General features: G+C 35.5%; 3 protein-coding genes across 3 annotated transcripts; 2 read left to right on the forward strand and 1 right to left on the reverse strand.

Moving 5' to 3' along the window:
* The first annotated feature begins 479 nt into the window (after window positions 1-479).
* On the forward strand, window positions 480-1,574 carry LOC139870258 (uncharacterized). Its single transcript, XM_071858091.1, has 3 exons — window positions 480-573; window positions 673-1,087; window positions 1,199-1,574. Exons 1-3 carry the CDS (start codon window positions 480-482, stop codon window positions 1,572-1,574), a joined length of 885 nt encoding a protein of 294 aa, XP_071714192.1.
* Window positions 1,575-6,393: 4,819 nt separating this feature from the next.
* LOC139873474 (protein MIZU-KUSSEI 1) lies at window positions 6,394-7,200 on the reverse strand. The gene has a single exon (XM_071861404.1). The coding sequence runs from the start codon at window positions 7,198-7,200 to the stop codon at window positions 6,439-6,441; it is 762 nt and encodes a 253-aa protein (XP_071717505.1). The 3' UTR covers window positions 6,394-6,438.
* Window positions 7,201-18,265: 11,065 nt separating this feature from the next.
* On the forward strand, window positions 18,266-19,069 carry LOC139870259 (uncharacterized). Its single transcript, XM_071858093.1, has one exon. It carries the CDS (start codon window positions 18,266-18,268, stop codon window positions 19,067-19,069), a length of 804 nt encoding a protein of 267 aa, XP_071714194.1.
* Window positions 19,070-20,282: the final 1,213 nt, after the last annotated feature.

Below are 20,282 nucleotides of genomic sequence, written 5' to 3' on the forward strand. Positions count from 1 at the left end.
CCTGATTTAAAAAAAAATATAAGCGTGTTTCGATTGGATAACGGGTTGGGTCGTTACAAGGGGTATCAGAGCATGGTCTAAGGGATTTAAGTGACTTGAGATAGACGCCTAGACTTAGACTTTTTGTGTGTGCAATTATGCGAGACTTTTAGGATTACGGGTCAGTTCGGGTTTTAGCTAGTGCCTTAGAATATAGGTGAACTAGCTATGTGTTGATTATGTTGTTACTAATCAGGTTGCTTTGTGTTGAACATCTAGCGAGATGGTTGTTGTATTTATGAGCTCGGCATGGCATGTGAGGGTAATAATGCTTCGCGACCATTATTACGGTTGCAAACCAAGTCAAGCAAGTGATGTACAACAAGTATTGAACTAGATGGGGTGTACGAATGGTGGTATATTTATATGATTGCGAATATAGATAGTGACGGTGTATCAATTTATTCGTGTTGCGTTCCTAACCGAGTTCATTTCTGAGAATGACGACAAGGAACGAACAAGTTAACGAAGACCAAGGAGACGAGAATGATTCCAAGGCCAAGGTTGAGGCTGTTGTTAAACCTAGTTTAGCAGGTTTACATGAGGATGTCAAGAAGATGTTCCAAGAGTCGGTTGCGGGGCATATAACCGACCTCGTGGGAGAACGTGTGAACGTTATTGTTCAACGATAAGTCAAGAAAAGGTTTGCTAACCTTCGAGTTGAGGACCTGGAGGGTTTTTCGGGTAATTTTGGAAGGAGAGACCTTCATTTCAAGAACTTCAAACTCTCCGAACCTCCTATGTTTCATGGCGAACGAGATCCACATAAGAGTACTTGTTGGATCACCGATATTGAATGGGCGTTTCGTACTAGTGAGTGTCCTCTTGATAAGAAGACAAGGTACGGTAGTAGTATGTTGCGGGATAACGCGAAGTTGTGGTGGAACGGAAAGGTCCAAGTTTATGGTGAAGAACAATGTTTGAGTTTAACTTGGGAAGAGTTCGAGGAGGAATTATTTAAAGAATATCGCACTCAGGCCGATCTATCTCGGATTAGAGATGAGTTGCGAAATTTGGAGCAAGGGTCAATGGGCTTGAATGAACTAAAGTCCACCTTTTTGTTAAATACCCGATTTTTCCCGGAGTATATCGGGAATGATCGTATGTTGATGGAAGATTTCTATCGAACTTTGAATGATGACTTGCGGAACAAAATCAGAAGAGGGTCGGTTGACTCTTTTGAAAGATTATTTGAGGTGGCAAGGGGTTTTGAGACACTTTTCCGGAGGAGAAGTGGTTTCGATGATAGTAAACGAAAGTTTGAAGCTACGTTTCGTTCGAACAAAAGTAGTAAGAGTGCCTCCGAAGGTGTCGGGAGTGTGAAAAGTGGTAGCAAGAAGGATTTTCTACCCGCGTGTTATAATTGCGGACAACGGGGTCATTTGTCACGTGATTGTACGAGTACGCCTTCGAACAAGGTTACATGTTTTAGGTTTCAAAAAGAGGGGCATCGAAATTCGGAGTGTCCAAAGTTGGTTGGTGATGCTAGGGTGCGCAACTATGGAGTGATAGATAAGGATGAACGAAGGGCGTAAGACTTGGTGCTCCCAAACATACCTTAATGTGGAGTAAAATATTTTACCAAGCCATGGGAGTAGGCTTTGGTGTTACTTGTTAGTGCGTGGTCGCTTTTATGTTATAAATTTATGAACCATGGGGTTCGACGAGTATGCATGACTTAAAGTCAATCTAGTCGTGGTATGGGTGTCCTCGGGCGGATGACACCCTAGGTATTAAGTCTTTTGACTTCATTAGATGTTAGTAGTAGGGTCTAGGTAACGCGGCATTAGGTGCCTTTTTCATACCTGCAAGCGTAATGTATGACTCCGATGAAGTGGCGGTTACATTGTACTTAGGGTGCCGAAGAGAAACCCTTAAGTATGTGTGTGACGGTGAAGAAGTGACAAGCGTTAGCAATTGGAAAATTGCAATATAAAGCTTGTGTAAATTGTAGTGAGATCTTCGTATGAAGTGATGAAAGATAATTCGAAATCTTTCGTATGCTCGAGGTTGGAGCAAAGTATTGTGACGTGTGTATCGTGGGATGCGAGGCGGTTGAATTCCATTCATCTTCAACGAGTTTAGTTGAATAAGTTACCGGTGAAGCGGAAACGGACTTGACGGTTAGCCGAGTCAAGTATGAAGTGAGGTGGTAATAATGCGGGTAACACATTCGTAGAGGAGGCAATGGTCGCTCCTTCCATGAGAGTGAACATATGCGTGTCGTCGGTCGGACGATTTCGGAAGTGACGGGTCGAGAGAACCCGATGTTAGGAAAGTCTACTTTGCAAGTAGCAACGTGTCGATGTACAAGTGTGTATGGAGTTGGTTTTAAGTCGTTGTTTAAATGATGCCAACAAGTGATGGTGAGAGTAAATTTCCATCGTTGGAAACAAATGGTGAAAGTAGAAGACTATGACCGACGAGAGGATTAGTCATGTATTTCGGAAAATGATATTTATCGCCGGATGATATTATCTTAACGATGTGGTTATGGGACGAGATCCTAAGTGGGGGAGTGGTACTCCCGCACGAAGGAATTTTAAGGTGAAAATTCCAAACGGCGCTTGTGATAGATTTGGAATTAGTATCGAGACCTAGATTGGTCGAATTGTGGTAAAGTACAATTTAGGTTGAAATTGTATTTATTAATTTAGATTTGAGTTACTACTCGAGGTAGTAATATTGATAACTCATCAAGAGTTAAGTGAGCAGGTTCGACGAGCAATGTAATGCCTCGTGGACGAAGAATGACGTGTCAAAATCTCTTTTAGAGAATGATTGTTTGTACCTATTGGTGACATAGGTGATATCTTGCTAAGTCATGATGTCGATACATGTAACTAGCGAGCGGAAATTCCAGGTTGAGTGGAATCATTCTAAGTATGTGTATATACTTGGCGTACGTGAAATGAGGGTTTAAGCTCGATTTGACGATGCCATATCACCGGGTGTGCTTGTGTGCTTGCAAGTATTGAGTCGAGTGTTATCTAATTGTGAGGATACACTTTTCGTTGACTCCGTTGAGTCATTTATGACTATGTTAATGGTACAAACTTAATTTTAGCGATGTACATGGTGAGAGTATGCTAAGGAAATTGCTAACTCAGTACGAGATTGGGAGTGTTAGCTTGTAAATGTCGTGTGGTTGAAGCACGAGTTCGTTCCGGATTGGGAACAAAGTGAGACTTAGTACTTGGATTTGGTAGGATTGGTAAATCGTGGATGGCGTTTTAAGTTGAAAGGGGGTGATTCATCGGAAGGGTCGCCTAAGTGCGGTGTAAGATCTTCGGGTTACGGGAAATTTTGTAGACTTCGAGTTCAAAAGTACGTCGAAGGACCATAGGGTGTAGGTCCGGATTGGTTAAGTGACGAAGATCACGAGCACATGATCGAGTTTAAGTGGGGGAGAGTTGTGAGACCCAAATATTTATTGTACATAATGTATTTATGGTGTACGATGCATGTATGAAGTGTACGAAGTATGTACGTGTTGCTTGCTCGAATGTCGAAGAAAACTGGACGTTGTTTGAGTTACAAGGTGTGTACGTATCTTTTCAACCCCAAATAAAGTTTGAGTTGATGTTTCAAAGCCTTAACATTGGAAAGAATATCTTATTACGTTTCCAACAATATTTGATCCATCGAAAACGGAGTTACGGTCGGAAAGTTATGGCCAAAACAAGTTGCTGAAACATGTTTTGCTCGGCTGCCAGTATCTGAAGGTTGGAGCGGCGCTTCACCCTTTGGAGCGGCGCTCCGATTACCTCTGATGCATTTTTCAGCTTTTTTAAAGGGTTTAAATGAGGGGTATTATAGTCCTTTCGCATATGGACTGTTTGGGGACTTCAAAACTGATCCAAAACCTTATCCAACCTCATTTCCTTCCTCCTCACTCACATCCACTTACACACCAAACCCTAGAGAGAGGGTAGAGCTCTAGAGAGAGAAAGCTCGAATCTGGGAAGAAGAAGTGCGTTTCGGGTCGGGTCACAAGAGTTAACGTTGTTCTCCTCGTTCACGGCTACGTTGTGGTAGTGTTGGTAAGTTCTAACTCCAAGTTTTCATTATTTGATTTGATAATCAATTTGGGGTTTTAACTTGTATGTTCTTGTGATAACCCAATTAGTTCATTAATGGAAGATTGGAACTATTAATCGGGTTTATTGTTGATGTTGGCGGGTTTTGAGTTAGTGAACGACTTAACTTTGTTTAAAGCTTGTAAATGGTGTATAATCACTAGTATTAGTGATTAAAGGAGTGTTGGAAACCATTTGAGTATATTTGGTTGACTAATTTTGTAATGAGTCAAAATTAGGGTTAGTTGGTGATTTTGGATCGGTTTTCGATTATGTAAACTTTATTAACTTATAAGTGTTAAGTTAAGAAGACAAACTTGAATTAAAAGCATTTTGGTGTCGAAACTAGCAAATGATGGAATTTGACTTTGTAAGGGTCAAAATGAGTTTTTGTACGAAACTCTGGCTAGCGAGTATTTAATGGCTAAATGTGGTGTCATTGGGTATTTCGGGAACGCGGGAACTAGTCTCGATAATTTTGGACCTTCAGGTAACGTTAAAAGTGCAAAAAAGGTGTATATTGCACTTTATGTCAATTTGGGCGGGTCAAGAGTCCAAGTGGGTGATTGGTTGATCAAACCTCGTGTAAAATGTGCTAATGGAACATAATCACTAGTTGATTGTGATTATGGGTGGTTTGGGTGAGTTTTGACTTAGTCAAAGTTAGTGCATGTGTAAATGGTCGAAATTGCACTTATGGTGATTTGAGTATAAGTTTAGGTGTAAAGCTTATTTGTTGTGAATCTCTTATGTGATTTACATTTGGACGATTAGGAGCTCAAACGGGATTGGCTCTTCAAGTAATCGAGGTGAGTGGAATAATTATATTTGTGTAGCGTGAAATGTGAAGTGTCGAGGTGCTAAGACGCCACGTTTCACGTGACGAGTGAAGTGTCGAGGTGTTAAGACGCCACTCCCGAAGGTAAAATTGGCGGGTGAAGCATCGAGGTGTTAAGATGCCACTCGGGGTGAAGTATCGAGGTGTTAAGATGCCACCCGGGGGTGAAGTGTCGAGGTGTTAAGACGCCATTCCCAAAAGTAAAATTGACGGGTGAAGCATCGAGTTGTTAAGATGCCACTCGGGGTGAAGTATCGAGGTGTTAAGATGCCACCCGGGGGTGAAGTGTCGAGGTGTTAAGACACCACTCCCGAAAGTAAAATTGACTGTTTCCCGTACTTTCTTTGCACATAATAACTATAATTATAAGAAAAAAAACCTCAACAGAGATGTTTATCCGTCATGTACACCTCCAATGTCAACAAAAGCTTCTTCGTGATAGGCTAATGTAGTCACTTTTATAACACAATTATGCACAAATTATTGCAAATCAAAATCTATTCTTGCTAAAACCTATACATGTGGTTCGTGTGCCTAACATAAATCACATTTTGGGCTAATAAGACTCGTGAACATTATTCTTGTAACTAGTATTGATATAACATTAATTATTATAAAGTACTATATAATATATGTATTATATTAGTAAAAAAAACAATATTTGATGTATATTCATGAAAAGCTCATTTAGACTCGTGAACTTGTTCGAGCTCGACCTATGAAGCTCGAGCTCGTTTAGCTCGGCTCGAATCGGGTTTTTAACGAGTCGAGCTCGAATACCTCGTAAGTAGCTCGAGTCATTTATAGCCCTAATTATTAATATGTGTTAAGGGACACGTATTAGCATTTCCCCTATATAAAAATTGGAATTGGGTTAGTTGAAAATTTTAACGGCCCATGTTGTCATCAAATATCTTTTCGAATCGGGAAAACGGCATGTATATATAACTACTAGATATCACAACCAAGAGTTTAAAAATACAATATGTTATTATGGATATATCATATAATATAAAAAATAGTTATATGTATTGAACAAGCATCTTGCATCGTATACATGATTTATTGCATTGCACTACTAGTAATAACATGTATAGGATTACACCGAATGTAGTTATCTCGCCTTATAACCGTATTAATTAATTAATCAGGAAATAATGCAGAAAAAAATAAGTTTTTCACACTAATTAAAGTATTGCGTCTAAAAGATTCTAAGATCAAATTTATAGAACGAACTACTTAAATTAATTCATCATATTTTTTGATTAATCACATCTTGAAATCCAAAAATCATACTAATTTTACACAAGCTTTTTAATTTCAATTCCAAACCATATTATAAACATCAATCCATAATTCAATTTTACCATCAAACTCCTAATAATTTCAACATTACACACGTTTAATAACAGATATGATTATTACAAGCACCTGCTGATCAATTCAAATCTTCTTTTAAAAAATAAAATAAAAAATATACTATCATATTCTTAGTAAGAAAATACTGAGTTCAGGCCCACCATTTCCATCCGGGTTCATCATATAATACGCTTCCGAGTCACGACTCCCCACGACTCGTTCATACTTAGCTCTCATATACAACAACTCACCTTCCGATCCACAACCACCATCTTCCACCACCGGAATCACCCCAGCTCCGACAGACACACTCTTCACCGTGCTCAGCACGTGCCAGTCAGACTCCGTACAAACCCTAGTCAACGCATTCCCACACTTCCTTCCATTACAATACATGCTCCACGTTGGTTCATTTAACAACTTCTTATTATGATCACTTCCACGCGAATATTTCTTCGTCTTTTCGCATTCGAGCGCGATCCTAACGAGCCCTGATGACATTTCTTTGACTAGGGCTGACGTGGACATTGCCATGTCAATTATTAATAAAGGTGCGGATCGTGGGTCGTGTTGTACGGAAAAGCTGACGTGTCCTCTTCTGTTTCCGAAGAGGGTTCCGGTTACCTTTCGGCCTAGAGATGGTGTTAGTGCAAGATGTAATGATGGTAAACTTGGCCATTGAAAAGTAGGGATTGATATGATGGTGAGAAAAGATCGAATGAAGGATGTGAAACCTAAACGAATTCGAAAAGGCGATGAAGATGAGTTTTCGACTAGTGGTTTGGATTCGGAATCGATAATGAAGGAAGGATTGGTGATGTAATTTGATGGGATAATTTTGCTTGATGAGTTTCTTGAAAGAGAAAGAAGAACATCATGTTTCATAGTGGTTGAGTTTGTGGTGTTGGTGTGTTATCATTATTTTGATGTGTAATCAATGTGTTTATATAGAAAGTAGAAAGATAAAAGATGTTAAAGTTTTGTTATTTTTATATTGGGAAGGCTAGTTAAATATTGTTTATGCAATTATTAAGTTTTGGTTAAATTAGTTATTGTAAATGGTTAGCTATGAGGATATGAATACAAGTGGATGAATATGATAATAGTAAGTTAGAGGTTATTGTTGCCAACACATGTTTAAATAAATCGTTGTCTTAAATATCTTAAGTGACATGATATTAAAAGTTATTTATTTGTATATAGATATTAATATTAATCAGAGAAAGCAATAGGTTACTGTTCCGTTTGGACTTGTTTGTCCTTTTTGAACAAAATCACAAACTAGAGTATATGATTTATATTTATAATCAAATCACAACACACGAACGATTGATTCACCAGAACAAGTAGATGTAAACATTTTCTTCAACACAAGCAACCAAAACAACAATTTGTATTACTAAATACAGGTTTACAATAAAGGCCTTCTTAGATTAACATCAAGATGATGATAACTTGTAACTTGAACAAGATTAATATTGAGAGAAAAACTTAAGAGACTGATTACAGCCGAATGGAAATTTATGAATATGTTGCTCTCTCCGGGCAGTAGTTGTATTGAGAGAAAAATAACTTATTTTTGTATCAAACACAAGGAGATCATTAATTATTAAATTTATTTATTTTAATGTCATATTTAGTTAGGTGTAAAATATAACTCCAGTTTCAGTTTTGAAATACCGCAGATTTGTTACATAGTTTTCATTTGAGCGGCAGACCCAACACGACTGACAGATAATCTAACGTTAATTAAACTAGGATTCTAGTTTGGTAATGGCCGGTTAAGTTTTTTTAGTGAAATTTAGGATTGCAGCTTCATTTGGGGTATGATACCTTACACCTTCACAGTTACAAGTCATTTTCTCGTTATTTTAATTCTTTCATTTATTGTTCAATAAAGTTATGTTAACTGTATTTCATAAAGTAAAAAAAAAAAAAAAAGTTGATTGGTTAATACTCCGTATTAAAGATGTTATTGTTGAATTAAATAATTAATTAAACGTAGACAATTAGTCAACGGGACAAAATTTGTTAGTAACTTGTTAATTATTTAATTAAATTATATGATGAAGATGAAGTATTTTATTAATCACTTTCAATGAAAAAAAAAAAAAAATCACTTTCAATGAAAATGTAATAAAAATTTAACAATGGTTTTGTTTTCTTTCTTTTGTGGTTTTTTTTCATTAGATCCCTTTTACGGCCGAATCTTATAGACCATACATATTTAAAATGTTTTATTATTATTATTTTTTTTTTCTTTATCAATCTTGTCTAATAAAAAAGTCTAACCAAAATTTATGTATCTATATATTTAACATACTGAGTAATCATTTATAATTGGGATTATAGATCGGGAGTGTACCTAAGTTTATCATTTTATGTTTTTAGGACACTCTGTTGGATGTGAAGGATATCAAAACAAAAGGATTCGGACAAACAGGGGAGGCGCGCAGCGGCATAGTAAATGAAACAGAGCATCAGATTTGGAAAACGACTGTCCGGAGAATTGCCTTGGAGGCGCAGCGCGGGCTCAAATGGCGCGGCGCGGCTTCGTCTGGCGAGAAGTTTCCGAATTTATGTTTTTTCTTGTTCTCCAAGGTGTTTTTGGCCTATATAAGCATCCTAATGTAACCCTCAGTTGTATCTACGAATTATATCAATAATATCTCTCTAGTTAGTCCGTGGATTAAAGTAATCGACATTCGATTACATATAACCACGTTAAATCTCGCGTCTTTAATTCTTTAATTATTGTTATTTCGTTTGTCGATTGTGGAAGGGTAATTCTCTGTAACTACTCTATTGTTTGGGTCCTATAATCCTTACAATTGGTATCTAGAGCTCAAGGTTTGAGTTGGGAACAATGGCGGAAGACGGTAAATTAAAGATCGAGCGGTTTGATGGTAAAGACTTCGCCTTTTGGAAGATGCAAATAGAAGACTACTTGTATCAAAAGAAACTTTACCAACCTTTGTTGGAGACCAAACCCGAAGGCATGAACGATGCCGATTGGATGCTCTTGGATCGTCAAGCTTTGGGTGCGGTTCGTCTTGCACTCGCCAAGAACGTTGTTGGTAATATCATGAATGAAAAGACAACATTTAATTGTTTGAAGGCGCTCTCCAACATGTATGAGAAACCTACGGCGGCGAATAAGGTTTTTCTCATGCGACAATTGTTCAACATGAAGATGAAAGAATGTATGGGTGCAACGGATCATATCAACGAATTCAACAATCTTGTTTCAAGATTAGAGTCGGTTGAAATCAAATTTGAATATGAACTAAAAGCACTCATGCTTTCATCATTACTGAAAAGTTGGTCGGGTACGGTTACCACGGTTAGTAGCTCTACCGGTACTACTAAGCTTGCGTATGAAGGAATTAGGGATTTAATTCTCGGCGAAGTCACTCGTAGGAGAAGTTCGGGGGAATTATTATCTGGTTCTTTGTTAAGTACCGATAACCGTGGTAGGAAAGTTGATCGCTGTGTGAAGAAGAGTAAATGGAAGTTCAAGAAGAGGTATCCATCGAAAGACCAAAGTGACGTTATTTGTTGGGGTTGTAATCAAAAGGGGCATTATCAAAGATATTGTAAGAATGCTCCGGTTAAAGATGTCAACTTGACCGCAGAAGATACGGAGGATGCACTACTATGTAGTATTGAAAGTTCGGTGGAGTCTTGGGTCTTGGATTCGGGAGCTTCGTTTCACGCTACACCCACTAAGAGCGTGATGAGGAATTTTCGGGCGTATCTAGGTAAAGTTAGATTGGCAAAAAACAAAAGTCTCGAGATTAAAGGTATAGGAGATGTTGTATTGAAGACTACTCTTGGTTCTAATTGGACTTTGAAGAATGTGAGGTTTATTCCTAAGTTAAAGAGGAAGTAAATCTCGGTTGGTCAATTAGATAAAGAAGGTAATGAGGTTACTTTCAAGAATCGCCAATGGAAGGTGATTAAAGGTAGTAATTTCATAGCTCGTGGACATAAAAAGGGAACTCTTTATATGGTTGAGGTGTTTGAAGAAGACACGGTGATTGCTACGGTTGACATTGGGGCTAGTTCTACTCTATGGCACCGAAGACTCGGGCATATGGGTGAAAAGGGTATGAAGGTTCTTAGTTTAAGTGGAAGAATTTCGGATTTGAAAAAGATAGAGCTTGGGTTTTGCGAACCATGTACTTATAGGAAGCAAAAGAAGGTAACTTTTGTTAAATCGGGGAATTCACCAAAGTTGAAGAAATTGGAGCTAGTTCATACGGATGTTTTTGGGCAAACGAATGTAGAATCACATGGAGGTTCTCGTTATTATGTCACCTTCATTGACAACGCCACTCGAAAGGTATGGGTTTACTTTCTTAAAGCTAAATCTAAAGTTTTAGGTACTTTTGTGAAGTGGAAAGCTATGGTTGAGAATGAGACAAATTTAAAGGTCAAGTGCTTAAGGCCGGACAATGGAGGAGAATATGGTAGTCTTGAGTTTAAAGACCATAGTGTAAAGTTCGGAATTAGAATGTTGAAAATGATACCGGAGACACCGCAACACAATGGGGTCGCCGAACGTATGAATCGTACGTTGAACGAAAGGGCTAGGAGTATGAGACTACATGCCGGTTTTTCTAAGATGTTTTGGGTGGATGCGGTTAATACGGCGGCTTATTTGATTAATAGGGGACCCTCAACACCATTGAGTTTCGGAATTCCCGAAGAAGAATGGCTCGGTAAAAAGGTTAGTTATGATCATCTTAGAATCTTTGGGTGTAATGTTTATGTGAAGACCAAAGATATTGATAAAGATAAACTTGAAGCTAAGTCAAAGAAGTGTACATTCATTGGTTACGGTTCAGATGAGATGGGCTATCGTTGTTGGGATAATGAAGCTAGAAAGTTATTCGATCGCGTGATGTTATCTTTGATGAAGATTCGGTCTATGGTAAACAGGAAACGGGGAGTCATGTTATTCTTAATGATATTTCTCTTGATGATCTTGCGGGTTCTAGTGGGAGTTCGGGGAACAATGAATTGCCGATTAATGGTGATGGGTCGGATCTTGACAATGATGGGGATGGTTCGGATAGCGGTAATAATTCCGAACATAGTGCGAGTTCTAGTGATGAGGAGGCTAATGAAACCGGTCCAACCATACCGATTGCTCCTATACTTAGACGCTCGACTAGAGTGCCCAAACCTAATCCTAGGTATTCTCCATCAATAATCTACTTGCTCTACATCGAGAATGGTGAAAGAAGAGATGGGGTCACTTGAGAAGAACAAGACTTGGTCACTAGTGAAATTACCTCATGATAAAAAGGTGTTGCAAAACAAATGGGTGTATAGAAAAAAGAATGAGGTGGATGGCAAGAAGAGGTACAAAGCACGGTTAGTGGTTAAACGGTTTCAACAAAGGAAAGGGGTCGATTACCAAGAGATATTTTCACCGGTGGTGAAGATGACTACTATTCGTTTGGTGCTAGCGTTAGTCGCATCCCAGGACTTACATCTACAACAACTAGATGTGAAGACCACATTCTTACACGGGGATCTTGATGAGGAGATCTACATGTGGCAACCCGAGGGATTTGAGGTAAAGAGTAAAGAGAAGTGGGTTTGTATGTTAAATAAAAAGTTTGTATGGATTGAAACAAGCACATCGGCAATGGTACTTGAGATTTAATGAGTTTATGAAGAAGGTTGGTTTTGTAAAATGTGAAGCAAACCATTGTTGTTACTTGAAGAATTTCAAGTCTTCTTACATAATCTTATTTTTATACGTTGATGACATGTTGCTTCCGGGTTCGGACATGTTCGAGATCAATAAGTTGAAAGGTATGCTTTCAAAAGAGTTCGAGATGAAGGATCTTGGTAGTGCTAAGCAAATACTTGGAATGAGTATTGTGCATGATCGTTGATCGGTCATTGTTTGACACGATCGTTTGTACTTAAACATGATAAAAGTGATTACATTTAAGTGAAAAACAAGGTACTTTGATGAGATTTCATGTATTACAGGTGTGAAAAGAAGTTAGTGCAAAAAGGTGCGAAAAACGACATTTGAAGTCGAGTTGTGAAAAAAGTTGGAAAAATCAGAATTTTTACACTGGAGTAAAATACGCCAGCTTTCAAGTTTTTACGCCAGTGCAAATATGGGCGTAAATTAAGCCAGCCCGACGTAAATTACGCCAATGCAAGTTTCAAAATCAGGGAAAAAATCATTTTTGGGCGTACAATTACGCCAAGTTTTTACGCTAGTACAATTATGGGCGTAAATTACGCCAGGGTGGCGTAAATTACGCCAATGCAATTTTGCTGATGCCGGATTTGGAGAGATTTTTGCTTTGGGAACAAGTTATTCATTCCCTATATAAGGGAAACCCTTAGCCACGAATTAGACACCTTTTTCCTCAGTTTTTAGAGCCCTAATCACATACAAAAACATCACAAAACGTCATCAATCATGGATTCAAGTCAAGATCAAAGGAGTGTTCATCATGATTCATCCTTCTATCATCGTGTTCATCATCATCAACATGCAAGGCTAATCTCCCTACTTTATTCCTTCCATTGAACAATTGTGTATTTATGATTTCATTCAAGTATTATTGTGATTCATAATTTGTAATGAAAAAGTCTTTTGATTTATGAATTTTTCAAGTTATTGTTTAATGCAAAATTATCGAATTTCATTATTGCAAGACTTATTATTGTGAATTGATAGTTGTTCTAAATCCACTTAGTGTTAATTTAGTGAAGGATAAAGACAAGCTATATAATTTACATGAAAGTGCCCAAGATAGTGTTTTGATAATTTGAAGAACTTATGTCTATGTAAGTTACATGAAAACTTGATAAAGTTTAATACTTGTTTGAATGAATTGTACCAATTGGGATTTGGAAGGGATAAAGCTTTTAATCCATTGATAACAACTTTACATTTTTTATCTTTTTGCTTTAAACAATTAAAGCTTTAAGTTTTCTTGTTTAATCTTCTTAATTAGTAAACGTGCTTTAGTTTAATCAAATCAACTCCTGAAAATTGCTTGCTTTTAACCACAATCTCCCGTGGAACGAACCTTACTTGCCCTAACTGTGACGACCTGGAAGTTTCCGACCAAATTTAGACTTAATCTTTATATGTTTCCGACACGATAAGCAAAGTCTGTAATGTTGAGTCTCAAAAATTTTGAACTGTTGCATGAATTCAATTGACTATCGACCGTTCTCGACGATTCACGAACAATTAATTGTAAATAGATATGTGTGCATGTATATATAAATAATAATTCGAAATATAATTTGTAATATTATATGTTGTTGTTATTAAAAATTAATAAAATAAAAATAGGATATTATAATAATTATTATTTAAAATATATCTCTATATATAAATAAAGTATATTGAAAATAAATATTAAATGATTTTAATACTCGTTTGATGTTTCGATTGATATTAAGCAAGTTAAATTCAAACTTATGTAATTTTAAAATAAACGGTGATATGAAAATGAGTTCTATAAATTTTAGGCTTATTAAAAATGTATTTATGAACTATTTGTTAAGTTTTAACACTTTTTATATTTTACCCAGAATTGAGAGGGACAGCTGATGTAATTTTTATTTAATAATTTAATAATCGAATTTTATACCACAATGACCAAAATAAATAAATATAATTAATTTAAAAATATGAAATTTTTCTGAACACTTTTATCCGCCACTGATTTAGCACGATACACAGTCCGTTAAAACTGTCGGTAGAATTATTATATGAATTCACACGTTCTTAACTTCTAAATTATATTATAATAAAACACTGTTTTTCATTTAATTGTTTTCATGATTGAATGATTTAGGAATATTAGTATATTATTATTTTATTGTATCTTATCTCTATATATCTATATACTTATGGAGATTTAGTCACAAACCCACAACTCACATCCATCTTCAATTCAACCGAGAACCACCATGATCGTGTTCTTATTTTGTAACCCAAACAAAACTTCACAACCATCGGATCACCATGAACCTTCCACCATCCTTGCTATCAAATAACATAGACTACAATTTACGTTTCTGTTTCTTGTTCCAATCGAAAAGACTACTATCACCACCTTTTGAACAAAACCATGAAGACCATCACTTTTCTAACACCACCTTAAACACATCGTGACACTCATCTCTTCTTCTCCATCATCACCCATCAACTTCAAACCACCTTCATGAAACCCACATCGAAACCATTTTTTTTGTTACCGGACTCGAACACCCCTTGTTGTTGTGAGCTGTTTTCTGGCCGAACATCACAACCCACTTGTTAAATGTTAATACAACTCGTCTGTTCCTATATCCGTCTCTGTTCCTAGTCGACACCATCAAACTAACAACCATTACTTATTTCTGGTTCTGTACGAGACCAACTCAAACAACCATTATCATAGAATAATATTACCTTTCACCTTGAGTGTTTCCTTGTACGATTAACAAGCCAAAACCCAAATCATCATTTTCGAACTACAACCTCTGCTTTCTATCCGATCACTGCTACTGCTACTTCTTTTCCTATTTGAATTGTTGGAACATGTAGTTCCATAACTTCACAAATCACATACACCACATCACATAGAGTTTTATCTCTATTTATTTCTTCAAGTGTCAGTCACAATTATGCCATGTATTCATTACTCGGTCAAACTATTCAAGTTGCCATAATATATTCCTAATCAATTACTTATCTTTTTAATTTGCAAGACCCACATGTTTTACGCCTTTAATTCTTTTGACTGCCAACAACTACGGATCACTTAATAGTTAGGCTAAAGTCTCCCATATTGGGCTGCTACAAAAACGGAACTTGGGCCTCCAAGATCTTCTAACACAAATAGTCCACCATGGCCTAATTTTTTTTTATTCTTTGAGTTACATACTACTACGTATTAAATTCTCTTCTCATTCTTCGATCCCTACTTCTGCTGTTGCTTGTTCCCATTTGTTTCTATTTTATTCGTAAGCCACTGCAGCTGCTTGACCGTGTTTAATTTGAAACAAAACGAAACCATGATTGAAACTGCTACTGGTATTCGTACGCTATTGTTGCTTCACTCTTCTTTTTCTATTTCTATTCGAACTTGATCACCAAATCAGCCTGTAGCTTATGTGTTGTGCTGCTCAAATTGCTACAATATTGTGTTTCTGTTTACATTCTACAGTTGAGGTGTTTACTGTGAACAATAAATCGTGACGAAGATAATGATGATATGTTGATGATGATCATTAGGGTCATGGAAGATGATCATGAATAAGATATTAGATGATACGAGTTTGATGATGATGGTTATTAATAAACGATTAGAAGATAATGAAGAAAACGAAACCATGATTTTATGTAAATAATAAAAACGAAGAAGACGATGAACAGTTGAAGCACGATGATGATTTAATGATGATGATTCGCTGAAGGTTATGATGAAGAACCAAAGATAGGCCGTGACCTGTTATTGAATTTTTTTTCTCTTGTTCCCGTCGTCGGTTCTAGAAAGGAACGAGAGATCATACAATGCATTTTTTGTTGGACTTGATTTACTTGTTATTGGGCCGGTATGGGTCAATTTTCTGTTTTGGGCCGAGTGGGAGTTGTGTAGTTGGGCCGAGAGGATGAAAAGGGAAAAGGGAAACCGAATTAATACGGTTTATAAAAATATGTGTGGGAAATAAATCAGATATATGGTAACGGAAGAATGGTTAAGGAGTGTTGGGTATAATTGAGAGGTCTCGGGTTCAAGCCTAGGCTGAGGCATTTATTTTTTTTAAAGCTTGATTTTGAAGGTAGTCATATATTATTATTATTATTATTATTATTATTATTATTATTATTATTATTATTATTATTATTATTATTATTATTATTATTATTATTATTATTATTATTATTATTATTATTATTATTATTATTGTTATTATTATTAATTATTATTGTTATATGATTAATATTATTATTATTATCATTAATAATTATTAGCATTAAGTATTATAAGTATTATTATTATTATTATTATTAATAATATCATTATTATTATTAAAGTAAGTATTATTAGTATTAATATCATTTTTATTATCATTATTAGTAAAATTATTATTAAGATAGTTATTATAGCTATTATTATTACTATTATTATTATTATTATTATTATTATTATTATTATTATTATTATTATTATTATTATTATTATTATTATTATTATTATTATTATTTTATTTTTTTTTATTAAAAATATTAAAATTATCATTTTTATTATTGTTATCATTTTTATTATTATTATCAGTTTTAGAAAAATTATCATTTTTATCAAGATTATTATTATTATCCTTAATCTAGTAATACTACAATTATTAATTTTACAAAATCGAAGATATATACATATAAAAATATTTATTACATAAAATATACTAATATTACATAAAAATTGTTTTAACTAAGATTATTGATATAACATTAACTAAATATCAAATAAGAATCTTAATGTATTATAAGTATTAATAAAATTATATATAAGAATATTGATCTTAATACATAATAAAATATATAAACTTAATTGATTTATATTATAATATGTTAATATATATACTTGATATAGGTTCGTGAATCCGAGACCAACCTTGCATTGTTCAGTGCCGTCGTATGCATATTTTTACTACAAAATATCGTATTGTGAGTTTCATTTGCTCCCTTTTTAAATGCTTTTGCAATATATATTTTTGGGACTGAGAATACATGCGCTGCTTTTATAACTGTTTTACGAAATAGACACAAGTAATCGAAACTACATTCTATGGTTAGATTATCGAAATCGAATATGCCCCTTTTAGTCTGGTAATCTAAGAATTAGAGAACAGACACCCTAATTGACGCGAATCCTAAAGATAGATCTATCGGGCCCAACGAGCCCCATCCATGTCGCGGATGCTTTAGTACTTCGAATTTATCATGTCTGAAGGTTGTCCTGGAATGATGGGGATATTCTATATGCATCTTGTTAAGGTCGATTACCAGGTGCTCAATCCATATGAGTGATTTTTATCTCTATGCAGTTTACGAAATGCCTGATATGAGAATGGTGTTTATGAAAAATGAAAATCTTGTGGTCTATTAAAATTATGGAAATGATTGATTATGATAAACTAATGAACTCACCAACCTTTTGGTTGATACTTGAAAGCATGTTTATTCTCAGGTATGAAAGAAATCTTCCGCTGTGCATTTGCTCATTTTAGAGATATTACTTGGAGTCATTCATGATATATTTTAAAAGACGTTGCATTCGAGTCGTTGAGTTCATCAAGGTTAATATTAAGTCAATTATAGTTGGATATATTATGAAAGAATATGCATGCCGTCAACTTTCGATGTAATGAAAGTTTGACTTTTAAAAACGAATGCAATGTTTGTAAAATGTATCATATAGAGGTCAAGTACCTCGCAATGAAATCAACTATTGTGAATCGTTTATAATCAGTATGAACGGGTCCTTTCACTAACTAGTTTAAGGTAATTAAGTTATTTTTGACGTGTACTTCGACACCCATCAAATTTTGGCGCCGCTGCCGGGGAGGTGTGCGCTTGATTGCAAGCTCTTATTTGTAATGTGTTTGCTTTTAAATTTTGAAAAAGCCATAAAAATTATAAAACCTAAAAAATCCAAAAATATTTTTTCATTTTATTAGTTTTGTTCGGTTTTACGCGTTATGTTTTCTTGTTTGTGTTCTTTTCAGGTAGGCGGAAATCCTATTTGCAACAATGGCAGAGAGAGACACACGAGGTGTGGATTTGTATTACCAACCGGGTGATTACGAAGATCACTCACCAATTGTTTATCCGGCTCTGAATGCGGATAACAATAGAAGATTTGAGGTTCACCCTCAATTGATTTCTATTTTGCCAAACTACTGAGGTATGACAACGGAAGAACCTTATGAGCATATCACTGAGTTCAATGAGATTTGTGCTACAAATCTGGTAAACGGGTTCACGGATGAAGAGGTACGCCTTCGCCTATTTCCTTATTCTTTAAAAGATAAAGGAAAGCGTTGGTTTTTGTCCTTACCTGCCCGGAGTATCACTACTTGGGCGGTGATGAAAAAGAAATTCCTTGAGGAATTCTATCCGATAAGTAAAACTTCGGATATGCGTATGAAAATAAAATCTTTTAGGCAATTTCCAGATGAACTTTTTCATGAAGCATACGAAAGTCTGAAGGAATTACTTAGATCTTGTCCTCATCATGAAATACCGAAATGGGAACTTGTCAAAGTTTTTTATGATGGTCTTGACTCACAAAATAGACAATTCCTATTAGTGGCTAGTGGTGGTGTGTTTATGACTCGAAGTAGTGAGGATGAATGGGCATTTTTCGAGCAATTGAGCAAGGGTTCAAAAACCCAAGCTTCTGTTGCACGGCAAACTCACAATCCTTCCCAGGTTAACCACATGTCTAACTCGGGAGGTTTGACTAGGAATTTAGAAAAGGAGTTAGATGAGATAAAGATGTTGCATCCAATGTTTAACAACCCGAACCAGGGTGGTAGTGTTAATTTTGTGCAGGTTCAGGATGTGTGCTCGATATGTGGCGATGCTTCTCATTATGCAAATGGTTGCAAAAAGGGGATACCATTAGGGATAGAAGAGCAAGTGAACGAGGTTCAAGGGCGGAAGTATGATCTATATTCTAACACTTACAACCCAGGGTGGAGGATGTAACGACCCTGGATTTTCTAACGTTTAATTAATACTGTTTATTATTAATGCTTGCATGTTAATGAATGTATTTTATTACACTTACTTGTCACCGTACATGACCTTGCATGTCCCGACACGTCTTTGGGACACACGAACTTTTCACGAATAATATTTCGGATATTATTTGTATCCATGATTAATTATTATTAATCATTTTTAATTAACTAGTGTTAATAGTTAATTACTTGGGCTTTGTTGGATTAACTTGTTAATTACTTGAACTTGGGCTTTTATTAATGTTAATGGACTTAGAAGCCCACCTTACTAATCTTAATGGACTAATTAGCCCATCTTTCATGTAAGTATTACTTTAAGGCTTAACTAGTTTGATTAGTGCATATGGAATCTAGTTACTACATACTTACACCCTGTTCCAACACCATGCAACCTTATTACCATTTTTTTGAGCCAAATACATGAAGTAACTAGTGGACTTTTTCCTTCCCCTTTCCCCTTGTGAAACCGTCGGCCATAGTGGGACAAAGGGAGGCTTCAAAACTTTTTTTTGATTAACTTATCTACTAGTATTCTCTTGTTTCATTTCACTTTACACACACATCAAACTTACTTCTCTTTTTTTCTCTCATTTTCTCTCTACATTGTAGGTAACTTGAACAAATTTTTCTCTTCTTTCTTTGCTCTAAAAACGTAAACATACTCACATCTTCATCATCATTTACTTGTCTTTGATTATTGTTTACTCACTTGTAGTTGTTTGTTGTTGTTAAGAATCAAACTTTAAGTTTGATCTTCATATTATCTTGTATTACAAGAACAAACAAGAACCTAAACTTCCTAGTTTATGGTTCTAGATTTAATGTTTTGAAAGATTGAAAGTTCATGAGTTGTAAAATCATTACTTGTGTTCATGTTTGTAAACTTAAAGTTTACTTTCTTAAGGATCAAGCCTTGGCTTGAATCTTTCCAAGTATGAACAACCATGAACTTTTTACTTGTTTATTTAGTTTATATTCATCATTTTGTACATGTTTTAGTTCGTGTTTGTTGGTTAAGGGTCAAGTATTACAAGTTAATCTTGATCTCATACTTTCTTGAACTAAAGTTAACTTTATAAGTTCAAGAACATGGAAGTATAACTTTATAGTTATAACTTCATATACTTATGAAAGATCTAAGTTTCTATAGCTTATGTTCTTCTAATTTTATCATAATC

The sequence above is a fragment of the Rutidosis leptorrhynchoides genome, chromosome 10 (genome assembly GCF_046630445.1).
Source record: "Rutidosis leptorrhynchoides isolate AG116_Rl617_1_P2 chromosome 10, CSIRO_AGI_Rlap_v1, whole genome shotgun sequence".
In the NCBI taxonomy this organism is placed as follows: domain Eukaryota; kingdom Viridiplantae; phylum Streptophyta; class Magnoliopsida; order Asterales; family Asteraceae; genus Rutidosis; species Rutidosis leptorrhynchoides.

Bases quoted from the DNA above. Each gene is read 5' to 3' on its own strand.
- LOC139870259 (XM_071858093.1), top strand. From the start codon at position 18,266: ATGACAACGGAAGAACCTTATGAGCATATCACTGAGTTCAATGAGATT.
- LOC139873474 (XM_071861404.1), bottom strand. From the start codon at position 7,200: ATGAAACATGATGTTCTTCTTTCTCTTTCAAGAAACTCATCAAGCAAA.
- LOC139870258 (XM_071858091.1), top strand. From the start codon at position 480: ATGACGACAAGGAACGAACAAGTTAACGAAGACCAAGGAGACGAGAAT. The intron at 574-672 runs GTTTACATGAGG...TTCAACGATAAG, and splicing joins TGTTAAACCTAGTTTAGCAG to TCAAGAAAAGGTTTGCTAAC. The intron at 1,088-1,198 runs GTCCACCTTTTT...GAACAAAATCAG, and splicing joins ATGGGCTTGAATGAACTAAA to AAGAGGGTCGGTTGACTCTT.